This window comes from Natrix helvetica (assembly GCF_964273705.1).
Source record: "Natrix helvetica genome assembly, chromosome: 4".
NCBI classification, from domain to species: domain Eukaryota; kingdom Metazoa; phylum Chordata; class Lepidosauria; order Squamata; family Natricidae; genus Natrix; species Natrix helvetica.
Window position 1 is genome coordinate 79,930,986 of NC_138550.1, and position 19,464 is coordinate 79,950,449.

At 38.7% G+C, this 19,464-nt stretch overlaps 1 protein-coding gene across 2 annotated transcripts in view; it reads left to right on the forward strand.

The window, feature by feature from the left end:
• The window catches only part of ANKS6 (ankyrin repeat and sterile alpha motif domain containing 6), a 34,274-nt gene extending 16,720 nt beyond the window's left edge, over window positions 1-17,554 (forward strand). The window contains exons 9-16 of one of the 2 annotated variants that reach the window (XM_081951849.1): window positions 61-249; window positions 894-1,059; window positions 4,774-4,940; window positions 8,789-8,987; window positions 10,246-10,313; window positions 14,554-14,670; window positions 15,366-15,459; window positions 17,357-17,554. In XM_081951849.1, the coding sequence (XP_081807975.1) occupies window positions 61-249; window positions 894-1,059; window positions 4,774-4,940; window positions 8,789-8,987; window positions 10,246-10,313; window positions 14,554-14,670; window positions 15,366-15,459; window positions 17,357-17,406 (1,050 nt within the window). In that variant the 3' untranslated portion in view covers window positions 17,407-17,554. The remainder of the gene's footprint in view (window positions 1-60; window positions 250-893; window positions 1,060-4,773; window positions 4,941-8,788; window positions 8,988-10,245; window positions 10,314-14,553; window positions 14,671-15,365; window positions 15,460-17,356) is intronic. The other variant, XM_081951850.1, reaches the window with a different exon arrangement.
• The last annotated feature ends 1,910 nt before the right edge of the window (window positions 17,555-19,464 follow it).

Sequence of the window (19,464 nt, forward strand, 5' to 3'; positions counted from 1 at the left end):
GTGTTGCAATGAAAGATCTTACTTGTTGAAATTTTTACTGCTTTCTTCCTCCCTGGTCAGTTAAGAAGTGGGGCTCCATTTACACGGTTGCCCAATGACAAATTGAAAGCTGTTATTCCACCTTTCTTGCCACCTTCAAGTTTTGAGTTGTGGAATTCTGATAGAACACAGAACAAAGAGGGTAACAAAGAACAAACAAGACTTGGCTTTCCACACAGATCTACAAGTATTGACAATAGTGCTGACAAAGTAAGAGACTTATTTAAAGTTTTATTTAAAGTTTAAGAGTCAAATTTCCGGGTTCCTTAAATACATCGTTTGTTCATCTATAAATTAAAATTGTGTTTTGAAATTTGACTATAATTTATTTTCACCATTTATTTATTACTGACCGTATTTGGCAACCACCCTGGATACAATTCTGGAGGTTGCACAACAATGTAAAAAGAAATCAAAGATAATATAAGTAATAAGCATGTATAAAAGTACTCCCGTATGGCATTCTGTGCTATAGTCTTGGATTCTCTTAAAATGGTTATTCTTGTTATTAATAAAACAAGTGCAGAAATTTGGACTGTAAAATTACAAAGACAATGGCATTTGATGATCTATTTACAGTTAGATGTGAGAAAGATTTCACCATCAATCCCCAAATAACTTTTTAAATGATTTGGCATTTGTCCAAGGTTTAATTCAGAATTCTTAACTATCATGATATTTTGTCTGTCAATGTAACTGCAAAACTAGCTACATGAATGCAATTTGTTATGCAACTTGTTTTTATTATTCTACAGTTTACTCGTTTTATTTTGTTGAATGCTTAAAGCTATGTCAAAATGAATTTATTTTATAAATATTCGTAGAAAAATGTTATTTAAACTGTATTTTTCCAGACATCCTTAAACAGAGGTAGTAGACCAATTAAACTATCCACTTTTGCAAGAAGACCTCCAACTCCCAGCAATTCAAGTAATTTCAACCATTCGCCTCATTCTTCTGGTGGATCCAGCAGTGTAGGAGGAGTTAGCCGGCATGGTGGAGAACTGCATAATAAATCAGGTATCTAGACATTTTAAAAGTAAATATATATAAATTTAAATATAATAATATAGGAGAAGGCTAAGCAGTACTTTGGACATGAAGGCCAAAAGGTTCTTTGAAGTAAGTGTAAATCGGGGGTGGGTTTCAGCTGTTTCTAACCGGTACGCTAGAACCCGTTCGTGAAATTGAGCGTATGTTTTAGAAACTGTTCCTCCGGTGGCATAGTACCAGAATGCTTGGCTTGCTCCCCCTGCCCGACGCAATCTCCTTTCATTCACTTGTTCGGGCAGCAAAGAACGAAAGGAGATCGCATAGCCGAGAGCAAAGGAGGCTGAAGCCTCCTTCATTCAACTGTTTGGGCAGTGGGGGGGGGCTTTCTGGCACGCCTTCTTTCTTTCTCCAAAGGTGTGCGAGAAAGCCCCCCCCCATTGCCCGAACGTGTCATGGAACTGCACCGCGAGGTAAGGGAAGCAGGTCTTGGGAGAAACCTTACATTCCCCTCCAGAGAGCCCATGCCGAAAGAGAGGAGGCAGGCTGATTTGCATGCGGGCGAGCAGGCAGTTTAGTGGCCCACCTTTTTTGCTAGTTCGGGCGGGTGGAGAAAAGAGGCATGCAATAGTCGAGGGCGAAGGTACTCCCCTTCGCCCTTGGTGGCAGGGGTGCTTTATCACAAGCCTCCTTTCTCTGCCTGCCTGAATGAGCGAAGGAGGTGCTGGCCCCAAACCAGCCTGCCCCCTTTTGTCTCCCGCCATGGGCTTTCTGGAGGATGAGGTTCTTTCCAAAGACCGGCTTCTTTCAGGCGCGGCGGCGATGGCAAGAAGCAGCTGCCAGCGAAGCTCTCAGCAAAGGCAAGAGTCCCGCCGCCACACCGGATTCAGCAAACCAGGCGGTTGTCAGAGAGAAGAGGGCAGCGCATGCCCGTGGGCTTGTGCAACAGCCGAATCCTCGCCTCCTGTTCTTCGGCTGCTGCACAAGCCCACGTGGTATGCTCTGCCCTCTTCTCTCTGACAGCTGCCTCGTTTCCAATGGAGGGGGTGGGGAATGCATGCAGACGAAGGAAAATGCATGAAGAAAATGCCAAAGAACAGGAGGCAAGGATTAGGCTGCTGCACAAGCCCAAGGGCACGCGCTGCCCTCTTCTCTCTGACAGCCGCCTGGTTAAAAAGGACGAGGCTCCGCTGGAAGGGAGGGAGAGACAGACAGACAGAGACAGACAGACAGACACACACACACACACACACAGGGAGTGATTAAGTGAGGGAGTGAGAGAAAGACAGATAGACAGACACACACACAGGGTGACAGATGGGGGAGGGATGAGACAGAGACAGAGAGAGAGATAGACAGACAGACACACAGAGAGAATGACAGAGAGAGGGAGGGAGAGGGAGGGAGGGAGAGGCAAAGAGCCACAAAGAGAGAGAGAGAGAGAGACGGACAGACACAGACAGAGGGAGACAGAAAGAGAAAGAGAGAGAAAGAAGGAAGGAAGAAAGAAAGAAAGAAAGAAAGAAAGAAAGAAAGAAAGAAAGAAAAAGAAAGTGGGAGAGAGAGATGAAAGAAAGAAAAAAAGAAAGAAAAATAAAAAGAACTTATGACCACAATTGAGCCCAAAATTTTGGTTGCTAAGCAGGAACGTTGTAAAGTGAGTTTCACCACATTTTCCAAGTTGGCCACACCCACCTGGTCACATGACTGCTGAGCCACTCCCACAAAACAAGCCACACCTACAGAATAGGTTCTAAAAAATTTTGAAACCCACCACTGGTTTAAATGCATATATAGCATTTGACTGCTACAGTTTAAATGAAACATATTTTTCATGGGATCAAGAGATAGCTATGGACTATGGCAATTGCATCGCAGGAAAAGATGCAGCTGCATTAAGGAGTTGTAGACAAAGGCTACACTAGCAGTATTTTCTGAAGTACCTATTTGTTTTTGAAAAAAGAGTATATGATCCTAATACTTTAACTGGACCAGCCAGATAAACAAAGATTACATTACTAATACTACTTCCTTAGTAAAAGTATTTGCCAGTGACAATCACCATTGTCCAGGGGATGGCCAGTTGGGACTCTTTTTGTGTCCCTATGAAGTTGTCCCCCAAAGTGGTACCCATTTGTCTACTTGCAGTTGCCTGCTTTCAAACCTCTGGGTCAGCGGGAGCTGGAGCAAGTGATGGGAGCTCACCCCACTCTGTGCCAGCAACGATCTGAAACGCAAGGCTTCCAATCATCAGCCTAGCCTTCTAAGCTCATGAGCCACTGTGCTCCTTTAAATACTACATTAAAATTAGAATTGATAAGTTGATTTAAAACCAAGAGTTAATATTCTGTTTTCACAGGTAAAATATATTGATTTCTTTGTATCCCAATAGATTTAAGTTTGTCACGTGACTGCACCAATTTATGATTGCAATTTTGACAGTTCCAGTTGCCATTGTTAAGTGAATCCTGTGTGGTCATTAAGTATGACATCATTTGATCACCATTTGCAACCTCCTTCAGCTTCCCCATTGACTCTGCTTCTCAGAAGCTAGCAGGGAAGGTCACAAGTAGGGATCATGTGACCGCGAGATACTGTGACTGTTGCAACTGCAAGCCAAGTGCCAAGCATCAACATTGCAGTTGTGACTCTGGGGATGCTGCAATGGCAGCAACTACAAGGGCTGGTCAAATGTCTCCTCAGTTGGCACCATTGTAGCTTTGAATGGTTATTGAATGAGTGGTCCTTAAATGAGTATCTGTATAAAGCTCTTATCTAATTAACTCATGTGGTGGTGAATACTGGCAGAATTACAACCAACACAAATTCTAAAACCCAAGAGAGGTTACTCTATTAGGGTAGTTGTTTCAAATGTTACAATTTATTTTTGCCCAAAGCTGCTTGTAGCTATACGTGTACACCAGGGGTGTCCAAACTTGGCAACTTTAAGACTTGTGGACTTCAACTCCCAGAATTCCCCAGCCAGCTGGCTGGGGAATTCTGGGAGTTGAAGTCCACAAGTCTTAAAGTTGCCAAGTTTGGACACCCCTGGTGTACACCTTTATTTTCTTATTTTCAAGCAAGCATGCTTTTGAAAGGGACGCAGAATAATCTGTTTTTTCTTTTTTAATCTGCTGTGCTTCTGTGTTTCTTATGACAGTAAAATGGAAACTAAGTGGACCACAGAAGAAGTTTTTCTTTCTGCTAGGCTGGCTACCAAATAAATTGATAGATGCAAGTTGACATTGTATCATTTAATTAATATGGGGAAGAAAAGAGGCTGGCCTTTTTATTTAGAGCAACATGCACCCATAAATTATACAGTATTTGCCTTTTTAGACCTTTGTTTCTATGTGCCCTGGTAACTGCTGATAACCTCCTCTTCAAGCCTTGCTCATCTTTAATATTATCCAACTCAGTCTTTGTTGGCTTCTTATCTCTCAAACCTGGTATTTCTGTTCCGGATCTGAATCCACCTTGCACTTGGACCTGTAAATTCTGCTTGGCTTATGACACATTGTTAGACAATAGTTAAAATCCATCTCCTACATACGTACATACAATTGAGCTGCCATTACTATCTCAAATAGTACATTTCAGTTACATCTTTAAAATAATACCTTTTAAATTAAAAAAGCACCTTTCTTAAGCTGTTTTAATGCTATTTGTTAAAACATTTTTTTTAAATTAGAAGAATAAAGTGTGGTACATTACAATTTAAAATATCTTCCTATCTATTTTAAGGTGGTAGCGCAGATAGCGTTTTATCTCAAATTGCAGCTCAAAGAAAAAAAGCTGCTGGCATATCTGAACCAAAACCAAGTCAACAGCCAATTATAGGAGGCTTAATTTCGTCTTGTCCTCCTGATGTGGAAAATGCACAGACCATTGGAAATGGACATATTCTTAAGGTTACGTTTATTATTCTTATCTCAAAACTACTAAACAAGCATGCATTGTAATTGATTTTTTTTAGAAAAACAATATATAAAATATATTTCTGAGGTTAAATGTAACTCTGCCGTATGATTATGTATGTATGTATGTATGTATGCATGCCTGCCTGCCTTCAAGTCAGTGTTGATTCCTGGTAATTGCCTAGACCAATGTTGGCGAACCTTTTCAGCACAGAGTGCCAAAACAGAAACGCGCACGCATGTATGCGCACACCGGGAAGATGATCTTCTGGTTTCTGGCACGCATATACACCGGGTGGCTGCTCTTCCTGTTTACGACACTCCTGCGTGCGTGAAGACCAGCTGGCTGGCACACCGGAACCCGAAAGAGCAACAGGCAATGGCTCCCGTGCCCAGAGAAATGGCTCTGCATGCCACTTCCATCACACATGCCATGGGTTCTCCATCATGGGCCTAGACTAATCCCTTCAGTTTTTTGGGCAAGCTTTCAAAGTGGCTTGTACCTTCCTAGAGCTGAAAAAGAGACTGGCTGAAGTTCACCCATCTGCCTTTGTGTCTAAGGTGGTTTCACAGTCTCTCAATTTAGGCTTGATACTTTGCATACACTACACTACATCAAACTCTCAGTAAATGCAGTGATAAAGATATTATTTATACAAAGGGTGTGTGGCATCTTAGACTATTAACATATTTATTACCGCATTTTAAAGAATTGCCTTCAACATTTTTGATATAGGAACAATTAATTCGGTTCTAGTACTGTGTGCAAAATGATAATGCCAGTAGTAAAGAGACACTAATCTGCAGATGCATCTTGAAGCCAGAGATGGCACAGGTAAAGTCCTTTGTTGAAAGCAGAGTTCAGCAGTATATTATTAGATTTTCCAGGACTGTTTCTATATTCAACCATTGCTGGTTGATCAGCAGTAGCCAAATTCTATTTCCATGCTGCTTTCAAAATCAGAAGTAAAATTTTGACACAGCAACATAAATATTCTGTCCCTAGATAAGAATTTTAAATCTTCCTGTTGAATGGTCATAACCATGCACCATTTGTAAGGCATATTCTTTCTTTTTCTTTTTGGGTTATATCATTTGGTCTATGATCATAAATTGAATAAGCAAAATGGATTTTGGTGAGGTTATCATATTTAACTATTGTCCAGTAAAAGCTTAAAATAAAGATTTGATTGAAAGCCAAATGGCCCAATAGTTTGACACAGTGATTGGTACAATGGTTATTTGTTTCTGGCATTGTTGTTTAAACCCATTTACCATGGTTTGTAAACTACAGTTTACAGATATAAAGCATACTAAAATTATACACTGATCAGCCCCTAAATATGTGTTTTCTTTGTTTGGGTGACTATAATCCAGTTACTAAAAATTAAATTGCAAACAATGCTCAACTGTGTCAATGTTTTTTATGACTTCCTTTTAAACTAAGGTGGCTTGTGAGGGATTGTCATTTTTTTCTATTGAAATTACTTGTCAGTAAGAGTAGTTCTTACAAGGGAAGTAAGTAGTCCAAAGAGATGCAGAAGGTTCTGTAAGCGTATGTTACAAGTTGAAGTATAATATGACTTTGGATATATATAAATTAATCCCCTGCCCAATTGAGTTTGGCTTCTTGTGATTTTGTGGACACTGTCATGTATTTTCTTTTCAGTAAAATGGAATAGTTTGACATAGCCTCCCAGAACGTTCTGTAGTTTATTTGCATATCTAGCCTAAGCAGATTTGATAATGCTTAGTCTTTTGAATATTGGCTACAAACTGCCCACTGCCATAAGCTTTGGGCATATTAACAAAATAAACATTATTCAGGTGCTTGCCAAGTAATGTTTGTATTTGCCAGTGATGTTTCTCCACCCACCTGTTTCTCCCCTCTCCCATCCAAGCATTCCAACTGATATTGAATAGAGGTAGACAAATATATATTTTAGTATAATTGTGTTTAATGAGCTCTTGATATGGGAATTCAATGGTTGTGATTGTCATTGCCTAACGCCAAGTATAAAATTATATTGATCCTTGCAGATTGCTCAGTGTTAGACTTCCACCTGCCTATAACAAATATAAGCTTACTGAATCTATTCCATTCTGTAGTGTACTGTACTCTTTCCTTCATGATGCTCACAATAGAAGATAATTGGTTTTAAGTACTAAGGTTCTTTAGTACATTAACAGCATTCCATATGCTTCATGGTCGGAAATGTCTTCAGACAGCACTGGCTGCCTGGGCTAAGAAACAGAAATGAGCACTGCCCTCTAAAGTTGGTACTGACTGGACAGGGAAACATTTACTTTTTTCTATGTTTCCTATATCTGAAAAGCTGCCTTTTATAATTGGGAAGATGGATAGATGATAAGATAGATAGATAGATAGATAGATAGATAGATAGATAGATAGATAGATAGATAGATAGATAGATAGATGATAGATAGATAGATAGATAGATAGATGATAGATAGATAGATAGATAGATAGATAGATAGATAGATGATAGATAGATAGATAGATAGATGATAGATAGATAGATAGATAGATAGATAGATAGATAGATAGATAGATAGATAGATAGATAGATATCTCCCTCTCTGTGTGTGCGTTTGTGTGTGTGTGTATGTTCCAACATAACTCTGGAACGCCTCGAGCAATTAAAACCAAACTTGATACACAGATGATTTACTCTCTGGCAAAAAACACTGTGGGGGTAAGACACACCTAACGCCCCTTCAGGGGGGTGATGTTCTGTTAAGATACAGCTGTTGTGCCTTAAAATGGCTTATATCGTACTGCCGTAAAATGGTTTCTACTGTACAGCGCAGTGGAGTTGCCATAGTAATGGCTTCACAGTACTCCACAAGGGGGCTCCCTCTGGTAAGGGGGAAAATCTAACATTAGAAATTACGTTTGGTCCAGACATTTTCCCCCTATAATTAAATACCCAGGCAATGCTGGGTTATGAGCTAGTGTGAAATATAATTCTATTCTAAGCATAAGGGAACAGTTCTTGCTGTGGAACACAACTTATCATTTTCCATCAATATTATATGTGTAGGAAAAAATCAAAATGTATTTCTTATTCTTTGATGAACAGAGACATTTCTATAGGGTTTTTTAAAATAAATAGCTACCAGAAAGATAGTATTTGAAAAAAGTAAGATCTTTGTTGCTATGTCATATCCAGGCTCCTCACAGCCTCCCCCCCCTCCCAAATGTTACAGAGCTTTTAGAATTGAAAAAAATAATGCATATCATTTTTTGATACTGTATTTTTTGAGCATATATTAAAAGAGAAAGAAAAGCAGGTATTTGTAAGAATATAAATAAATGTTTAATTACATAAATTGCACTGTATACATTCTGGTAGCACACATTATAGCAATAAATTAAAAATGGAAAGAAGCAGTTCCAGGAAATAGTTGCACAGTTGCCTCAAGTTACATATTTTCAGTTAATTATGTATGTTTTACTTCAAATGATAGATCAGCTGTGAGATAAGCTATATTTTCTATTTGTGTTCCGTAAATACAAAATATTTAAAATTAGCAGACTTCTTGAGCTCCTAAGAATAAATAATTGATATGGGCTTTTCTGGCACTAATCCATAAAGGAAGCTGAGGATATCAAAGGTTCCAGTTTTTCAGCAAATATTTTTTGTAGTGCTCGCACAACTATCTAAGCAGGAGTCTCTGTTTTCCGGTACTCAGAATATCTTATTATTAATTGCTACATTTTAATATTCATTGAGATAATTTACATAGAGAGAAATACTTAAACTGTTTTTTTAAAGTGACATGTTTTAGTAACAGGAAAGTTTCTATATTTTTGTTAGGTAAAACAGAAATTGGATGTGAACCAAAAACCTCCTTCTGAGAATTCTTCTACATCTAAAAGCACATCCCCAACTCTCACGCCATCACCATCTCCATTACCATCCCCCAAGATACAAAGTGCAGAGTCTTCGCTTTCTTCTTCTCACAGACAAGGGAAAAGCAGTGGTGGCTCCAGCAGTGGGACTTTAACTGATGAAGGTAAGTATGGGTGGCACAGTGGTTAGAATGCAGTACTGCAGGTTAATTCTGCTGACAGCAGTTCGACAGTTTGATTCTCACCTGCTCAAGGTTGACCCAGCCTTCCATTCTTCAGAGGTTTGTAAAATGAGGACACAGATTGTTGAGGGCAATATGCTGACACTGTAAAATTCTTAGAGAGGGCTTTAAAGCACTGTGAAGTGGTATATAAGTCTAAGTGCTATTGCTATTGCTATACATAATTGGCAATACTAAAGAGTTTTGTTGGATGACACCATTTCAGAATGTCACTGCAATGTATTTTAGTCTCTTGGGCACAAACACTGGATGTTTATTCTGAGTAGGGTAGGCCATCACTGTGACTTATTTTTATTCTTGGGACAGAAGGTGCACATCTGAACTCATGTTCCTGATACTATGTTTAATTAGTAATATATTTTCTCTCATCACTTTTGAGCAATACCTTCTAGGCAACTTACATAGGGAAGGTAAGAGATGTAATTGTGGTCTGCTCAAAACTGTTCAAGATAAGAATGAAATTGTGGCAATTGGGGAAGGAAGATATGTGAAGAAACTGGGCAAGCCTGAAAATCAACATTGCTTGTGGATGATAAGGCACAAACCATTCAAAACCACCAATGTTTCCTGCACTTGACCTAGGCAAAACTTGGATGGGCAGTTTAACTCCCACTTGGCAGTATACAATGAAAACATATTTTATCTCCCAGAGAAGAGAATGCTTGTGTTCTTCAGTTCATATGTGAAAATCTGCTGTATATTTAGATAGCAAAATGGGAAATGAAATGGTAACAACATCCAGAATGGAGGTGGTAAAATGCACAAGATACATTTCTTTTACATCACCTTTTGTACATATCCTATTTTCACATTGTGAATGTGCTGTATACTCTATTATAATAATTGTTTATTTAAAAGACATGTCTGGCTGCTCATCTTAAGAAACACAACGTTGGGTGGCTCACAACAGCAGTTGGAAACCAGAAACTAGAAAAAGATGGGTTCATTGACTTGTTATATCTGAATAAGCAAACCATCTTGATTTTGTTCTGTGTCTGTTACGGTAGTATCATACAGATTATAGGAATTATCTTGCCCAGAATGTTAGAAAGCAGGCTTCTTTTTACTTCCATCTTGATTTTCATACTGGGTCAAGCATAACTATGCAACATTATTTTACAATTCTTATAATACAATTAACATAAATTAAAACATTTATTTTCCCCCCCTTAATTTAAAGATGAACTTACAGGCATCCTGAAAAAACTCTCTCTTGAAAAGTACCAGCCTATCTTTGAAGAGCAGGAGGTAAATCTTTTTTTTTTCAAACTTTATTGCTGGAAATTTGGGAAAACTTGGCTTGTATATAATAGCACTGCAAGAATTACTTTTTTTTAAATATTGATTTATTTCATCAAAATGTAATTTCAAAATTTATCATCTGTTTTCTTCAGAAACTGCAGAACACAATAATCCCATCTACAAAGATGGTGATGATGTATCTGTGGACTGTATTAATCCTAGTCAAATCTGTTAAGCTTTTAATTCTGCAAATAACATTTGGTTTCTGTTTAATCCTATGCAGAAAATGTGGGACTAGTTTGGAACCGCCTTTACTTTTTAAAATGCATTAATAGGCAATCCTATCAATCCTATCTATAGATATTTTGTTTTGATAGAGCTAAATTTGGAACCTTGTAGAAACTACCTGAGAAACTCAAGGCATGTGGATAACCTGAAGCCCTCACTCATTCTTTTGGCAGCCAGCATTAACCTCTGGAGTGGAAGAGAGGGAGGAAAAGATAAAATCTTTCATCTCTTCAGGATCCTTCTGGGGGAGGGGTGTGTATGGGTGTGGGTGTAGGTGTGTGATTCTCTCTCTGTGTACATGTATGTATGTGTCTATATCTGTATCTATGGTATATCTATTTCAGAACTTATATCATTTTTCTTTAAAATTCAACCATTCTTGGAAATAACATACATTTATTACATAGCTACAGAGGTGACTTTTCCAGGAACAATGGTTTCTAAAATCTTATGTCTCAAAAAGAAATCTGTCATTTTTCTAGGTCAGTGCCCCCAAAATTTACAATACAATACAATACAATACAATACAATACAATACAATAGTAGAGTTGGAAGGGACCTTGGAGGTCTTCTAGTCCAACCCCCTGCCTAGGCAGGAAACCCTATACCGTTCCAGACAAATGGCTATCCAACATCTTCTTAAAGACTTCCAGTGTTGGGGCATTCACAACTTCTGGAGGCAAGCTGTTTCACTGATTAATTGTTCTTACTGTCAGGAAGTTTCTCCTCAGTTCTAAGTTGCTTCTCTCCTTGATTAGTTTCCACCCATTGCTTCTTGTTCTGTCCTCAGGTGCCTTGGAGAATAGCTTGACTCCCTCTTCTTTGTGGCAACCTCTGAGATATTGGAACACTGCTATCATGTCTCCCCTAGTCCTTCTTTCTCTTAAGCTAGACATACCTAGTTCCTGCAACCGTTCTTCATATGTTTTAGTCTCCAGTCCCCTAATCATCTTCGTTGCTCTTCTCTGCACTCTTTCTAGAGTCTCCACATCTTTTTTACATCGTGGCGACCAGAACTGAATGCAGTATTCCAAGTGTGGCCTTACCAAGGCATTATAAAGTGGTATTAACACTTCACATGATCTTGATTCTATCCCTCTGTTGATGCAGCCTAGAACTGTGTTGGCTTTTTTGGCAGCTGCTGCACACTGCTGGCTCATATTTAAATGATTGTCCACTAGAACTCCAAGATCCCTCTCACAGTTACTACTATTGAGCACGGTACCACCTATACTGTACCTGTGCATTCCGTTTTTGTTGCCTAAATGTAGAACCTTACTCTTTTCACCATTGAATTTCATTTTATTAGATAGTGCCCAATGTTCAAGTTTGTCAAGATCCTTCTGTATCTTAAGTCTATCTTCTGGAGTGTTGGCTATTCCTGCCAGCTTGGTGTTATCTGCAAATTTGATGAGTTCCCCATTTATTCCCTCATCCAAATCATTGATGAAGATGTTGAAGAGTACTGGGCCTAAAACAGAGCTTTGGGGTACTCCACTGCATACTTCCCTCCATGTAGATGCAGTTCCATTGAGGACTACACGTTGAGTGCGGTTGGTCAGCCAGTTACGAATCCATCTGGTGGTGATGCTGTCTAACCCACATTCTTCTACTTTATCTAGTAGTAGGTTATGGTCTACCTTATCAAAAGTCTTACTGAAGTCCAAGTAAACTATATCAACGGCATTCCTCTGGTCCACTAATTTTGTCACATTATCAAAGAATGCAATAAGATTAGTCTGGCATGATCTGTTTTTGACAAATCCATGTTGACTTTTGGCTATTACTTTGTTTGCTTCTAGGTGTTCGCAAATTCGTTGCTTGATTATTTTTTCCAGAATCTTTCCTGGTATTGAGGTCAGGCTGATAGGTCTGTAGTTTCCTGGATCTGTTTTTTTCCCTTTTTTGAAGATGGGAACCACATCAGCTCTTTTCCAGTCCTCTGGTAGTTCCCCGGTGTTCCAGGATCTCTGAAAGATATAATTCAGTGGTTCTGAGATCTCGTCTGCTAGTTCCTTCAGAACCCTGGGGTGTAATCCATCCGGTCCTGGTGATTTGAACTCATCTAGGGTAGACAGGTGCTCACTTATATATTTAAGTATACATATTTAAGGATATGTACATATTTGGAAAATGCATATGACTAAACAAGTAAATTTGAATGGTAACAATAATACATAAAACTATATTAATAAGAAATCAATATGAAACAGTCCAAATGCCATTAAGATTGATGATCAAGCCATAACCAAGCCTCCCTTAACCAAAAGAGAACTACCAGAGGACTGGAAAAGACCTTGCATGGTTCCCATCTTCAAAAAGGGGAGAGGGGGAAATGGATCCAGGATACTACAGACCAATCAGCCTGACAAAAGTACCTGGGAAGATCTTGGAAAAGATAATAAAGCAACGATCTGCAAATATCTAGAAGCAAGTAAAGTTTCAACAAAAAGCCAACATGGGTTTGTCAAAAATGGATCATGCCAAACAAATTTTATTTTGTTTTTTGACAAAGTGACTAAATTAGTGGACTAGCAAAATGCTGTGGACATAGTGTACTTCAATTTCAGTAAGGCATTTGACAGCCTATTAATAAGTTAGAAAAATATGGGATAGACAACATCGCCACCAGATAGATTCCTAACAAAAATGCAGTCCACGTATAGTTGTTATTAGAACTACATCTACATGGAGGGAAGTAAGTAGTACCCCAAGCTTTGGGTACCCCAAGCTTTGCTTTAGGCCCAGTACTCTTCAATATCTTCATAAACAATTTAGATGAGGGAATAAAAAGAGAACTCATTAAATTTGCAGATAACACCAAGACAGCAGGAACAGCCCATATCCCAGAAGATAGGCTCAAGACAGAAGGATCTCAACAGACTTGAACACTGGATGCTAACCTAGCGAAATAAAATTAATAGTGACAAAAGTAAGGTTTTACATTTAGGCAAGAAAAACTAAATGTACAGGTATAGAATAGACGGAACCTGGGTGAATAGCAGAAACTGCAAGAGGGCTGTAGGAGTCCTAATAGATAACCACTTAAATATGAGCCAGCAATGTGCTGCAGCCACCAAAAATGCCAATATAATCCTTGGCTGCATAACAAGAGATAAAATCAAAATCATGTGAGGTGTTAGTACTGCTTTATAATGTCTTGACAAGACCACACTTGAAATATTGCATCCAATTTTTGCCGCCACAATATAAAAAAGATATTGAGACTCTGGAAAGAGTGCAGAGAAGAGCAACAAAGTTGATTAGGGAGGTGGAGGCTAAAACATATGAAGAAAGGTTGCAGGAATTGGGTATCTTTAGTCTAGTGAAAAGAAGGACTGGGGTGATATGATAGCAGTGTTTCAATATTTGAGGGGCTGCTATTTTCTAAAGCACCAGAAGGTGGGATAAGCAACAATGGATGGAAACTAATCAAGGAGAGAACCAACCTAGAACTAAGGAGAAATTTCCTGACAAAACAATTTACCAGTGGAGCGGTTTGCCTTCAGAAGCCTTCGGGGCACTCCATCACTGTAGGTTTTTAGGAAAAAGATTGTACAACCATTTGGCCAGAATGGTATAAGGTCTCCTGCTTGAGCAGAGTGTTGGACTAGAAAACCTCCAAGGTCCCTTTGTGTTATGTCATACACCAACGGGCAAATAAGATTCCAAGTATGTTACATATATTACTATTGATCATATTTCTAAAGTAGGACAGTTATTATCAAGAAGGTGGGCACTTAGGCTGAAAGTTGCTTGCATAAAGCCAGCTATTGAATTTGTATTAACTTTAAAATTGGGATTTTCTAAGATATGTTACATTTAAGACATACAAATTGTTTGGGACTTAAATTTCTTGGACTCAAAATAGTGGAGAAGAGTGCAGTGCCTTTTTCTTGTAGTCCACAGGCTGCTTTATAATTTAAAAGAGATGTATTCATGATTCATGTTTCAACAGGTCGATATGGAAGCTTTTCTCACTCTTACAGATGGGGATTTGAAGGAGCTGGGAATTAAGACTGATGGTTCTAGACAGCAAATCCTAACAGTTATTTCAGAGTTAAATGCAGGAAAGGTAATTTCGAATATCTAAAAGAAGTACTTTATGGTTATTATTTTACCTGTATGCATTGTTTTCCAATGAGGTTCAATCTGTTTATAATTATTTACAACACAGTAATCATTATTATATTGAACAATTTTAACCTGTTAGAATCATTGTAGGATATAAACATTATAGAACCAGTACGTTAGTCTCTTGGACTGACACTCTTGGACTGATGCCTATATTAGATATTTACAGGTGATTCTGGTTTGGCTTGGAATTTCAAAATTCATGGCACCCCATTTTATCCTACGTGTCTATTGCATGACATTGCTGAAATAGATTTCACATCAAATGATTCCACCTCGTCTACCTGGTCATTATTCTGATCTAATAATACAATTTTGAACAGCCTCTTCAGGTCAAACACTTATTCCACTCTACAAACAGAGTTTATTTTGGTACTTCAAACAAAGTTTGTTAAGCATATATCAGACCAAAATATACAGTTGGTAGGATAGATGATGTTTAGTTTGTTGTAATTCAAACAGCAGTTTTGGCAATGTATAAAGGCAAGAAGCACTGACATTCCTTTTCTTGCTATTCTGGAATAAAGTGTGTCTTAAAGGTAGATCTGTAGGGGATTTTTCACTAATTATTGTAATAATATATTTAAGTATGCCAACTGAGCTTTTGTTCCTTTTTTAAATTATGAATTTCAACAGGGACGAGAGAGAAAAATTTTACAGGAGACAATACACAACTTCCACTCATCTTTTGAAAGCAGTGTTAGCAACACAAGCCCTGGGAAACCACAGAGTATGTAGAAAACATTGAATATTACTAATATGCTAGTATTTGTTGCATATTCATATCCTTTTGTATTTATTAAATTCACAGAACAAATAAAGGAGAAAACAATACCTAAATAACTTTCAATCATTTGAGATGCTTCCAAACTATCTCATACATTTAATTCAATGGTGGGTCTGGATCCTGGTGCAACTGGTTGGTGCAACGGTGCCCACCACATGAACATGCGCAGCACACAGTAGCGCGCACTTGCGTCCTTACCTCCTGCGATGCCTCCATGATGCTCCAGCTGCTCGGCGGAGCATCATGCAGGCACCATATACTCCGTGCGCAGACGTGCCGAAGAGCTCAAATGCAGATAAGGACGGCAGCCGGGTGGGCCCTGCAGATCACCGCATCAGAACGGTACCCGGTGCTCCCGGCAGGCACCGGTACGCCCATACCACCTGCAATCCACCACTGATTTAATTGCATAAAACAAGGGTTTAAGGAGATGAAAACAAATGCAAAAGAAGTTGTGCTAAAATACCTATTTGATTCTTAGCAAGTTTCTCCTTAAACTAGTTTAGAGTTGGAGCCAGAGTGAATATATTTGAAATTCATTTTAGGTGGTTTTGGTTACTAAATAATGAAATCTAATATTGTCCAATAAATACTGGCCATAAAAGTCCACAGAAATTTATAAATCTGTATTGGTTTGATAGGACTGTGAAGTAGGTGTACACACATACACTGTCTATATATGATGACAGACATTCTTAAAATTAACTTCTGTCAGTCCTCCCAGAGGACCAAGAAACATGACAAGATGAATTCCACTTTATTTTAAGGTTAGTACTTCCAATGTTAAAGTATTTTGCTCCAGTCTGTGTTATCAAGTTGAATAGGTGTTCATAACACAGGTGTTCAACCTGTGCATAAGCACACCACCATGCCTAACGTCCCTGTTCTACTATCCTCATTTACTTGTACCCATTTCCTGCGTTCTTATTCATATTTATTCTTATTCCTGTTACCTTGTACATGAGTGACTAAATAAATAGATAAATAAATAAACAAACAAATAATGGTCCTTCTGGCTACCTCTAGTGTCTAATTTTCAAAACCCATTCTATCATATTTTCTGGAATTCAAAATATCAGTCATTTCCCATGTGAAGGTGTCTTTCAATTAATTTCAAAATATATTTTCAAAGTCCATCCCAGACTCTTAATTTATTTATAACTTTCTCAAAACACCACTCCAATCAAATTGAATTGATTCAAATCAGACTGTATGTAATTGCTGAATTAGTATCTGAAGTCATTCTTCTAATATCCCTTTTGTAAGTTTATTTTTAAAACATTAGATTCATTTGGAAAAAAAACAAGAGTTCATGGAAAGCTATTCCTGTCTTTTCCAGACTTTTCTGAGGTTTATTACCTATTCCCATGACAGTTTTTTTTGACATAAAGACAGCTTCATCTGAAAAAGGATTTTGGAGGGTGACTTCAAGACCAGTGTCAGATCTCAGATGATTGACTAAGAAGTAGAAGAGACTGTAATTCCAAGCAGTCCTGTCAACTCATGCTTTCTATAGGACTGGGTTTTTTGATTCACTTTAAACCTACCCAGGTGAAGAAAGGACATTGAAAAAAAGCTTGTTAACTTTGTTTCTACTTAGTAATATCAGTTTTCAACTTTCTATCTCTTTATATTGAATGGGGGAAAGGCCCAATAATTATTTCCTTTGTCCTCTTTCTGTGCAGATGAGAAGCAAATAATGCATATGAGTTATTTTACTCTGCATTTGGGGGAGAGGGGTACAATGTTCAAAGATAGATATAGTTTCATTCATGTGAAATAAAGTTTAGCTCCTTACTTAATGCTCAGTCCAACAAATACTATATGTTTGTGTTTATAGCACCTGGATGCTGGGTAAGACCACAGGAACCATCTCCGACCAAGAGATAAACTTCAAACCAGAAACATGAACTACAGATCAAGTATACCTTTGCAACATTTCATTGTGGAATATGCTGGAAATATATTTTATTAATAGCAGATACTGTACCACATATTCAAAAAAAATATAGCTTTAATAAAGCTGGTCATATTTGAATGGTGTGGTCCTTATTTTATTGAAATGAGGAAAGAAAACATCATAGTAGCTGCATAGGCAATGTAGTAGCTGAATAACAAGAAATAGCTACTTGTCAATCTGAAAGACAGGAGTTTTTCAAAGACCCTGTTTCCCCAAAAATAAATGCTTCTTTTGACCCCCGAAATAAGTGTGTGGCCTTATTTTCGCGGAGGTTTTATTATTTTTGAGGTGCAGGAAGCAGCACCTCATGGCTGCTGCTGTGTTGCAATATTTTCAGGTGGGCTTATTTTCAGGGGAGGGCTTATTTTAGCACATGCTCTCAAAAGCCCGATTTGGCTTATAATCCATGGAGGTCTTATTTTCAAGGAAATAGGGTAGGTGTCAGGGTTCCAAATAACATCCAAAAGTAAATCAGAGTCCAAAGCAAAATATTGCTCAAAGTTCCAATTTATTAAGAGAGCCATGTTGGTACATCTGAAAAAAACTGAATCTGAAAGCTTTCCAGTTTTCCCCATCTTGTCCCCACACCCACAAGTCCATCACATGTTCCAATCTCCCATTGCCATACTGGCAGTTCCACCCATCCAGGTCCGGTCAGGTGCAGAGGCAAAGGATGACCTTGGCTTTCTAGAAAGAATTTTGTTGTGGCTACTGTTCTGACCCCCCCTCCGTCCGGCAATGAACGCCGACCCAGGCTTGGCTGTTTGCCACTTTTTAATCACAAAGATTACAACTCTGTTGGCTGCAAGCCCAGGCAAGAATCACAAGAATAGTTGGCAGCAACCCAAATCAAACAGAACAGATCAGACAGAAGTTCCACAACACTATTACGAGCGGTTGAGTCCTGCAAAACCTTCCTCCCAAAGTCCCGTCTTATATACGCTCTTGGGAGGGGCCATGCCCCAACCACCTGAGCTTCATTATCTTTTAGGAGCTTGTCTCCGGAGCAGCTGTTGCCTTCGTTTCTCCACCCTCCTCAATCTTGCGTCAGAGACAAACTCCCTCCGATCTTCCCCACTGCTCCATGCCTCAAGCACCTCCTGGTGGCCAACCAGCCTCTCTGGTCCCTGCTCTGTGTCTGAACCCTGCCCAGGGTCCTCCACCTCCTCCATAGCCGACTCATAGGGTTCGTCGCTATCTGAGTCGCTCAGCAGCTGCAAAGATCCTGCTGGGTCACAACAGGCTACATAGTGTGTGACTCCTTACAATCCCCTCTCCCATTTTCCCACAATAGAAAATGCACAGCAGAATATGCATTTTAGTATGGCAGGCCAAAGACCCAAAAGAAAAGATGGCTGCAGGCCTGACAGGGATAAAAAAAATTAACTGGGAACCAATGAAGTTCATAAAGAAGTGGTGTGACCTGTTTATATGCTTTAATGTTCAAGAGCAGTCTTGAAGTGTATGTGTGTAATGCATTGCATTTATCTAATTTATCTAGTAAGGTATCCTGCTTCAGCTGGTGAAAGGTGCTTCACACACAAAAGACATTGGTGCTTTGAATATGAGTTGGATTTAGAGGCAGTCCCTGGCAACAAATATTTTAGGGAGAATGCAGTTCTATCTATAGTAGATAAAGCCCTACTTCTCTTGACAGATAAACAATTTAATAATAGCACTGTTGTTTTGCATCATTTTTGGCCCTAATCCATTACTGCAGCTAGACACCTATTTAACAGTTCTTCACCTGGTTCTAATCAAATGGAGACGGAGGGAGGGAGGGAGGGAGAGGGGAAGAGAGAGATGATTGCATCCATTACTAAGGTGGATGTGATTGAATCAATCCACCTTGCTGCTGGTCAATGTCTTCTTCTCTTTCCTTCTACTTTTCCCAGCATTCTACACATTACAGTATAGAAATTTAAGCATGATCATTTGTGCCCTGAGTAATAACTGCAAGTTTTGTTCAATGATCATTTGTTTATTTT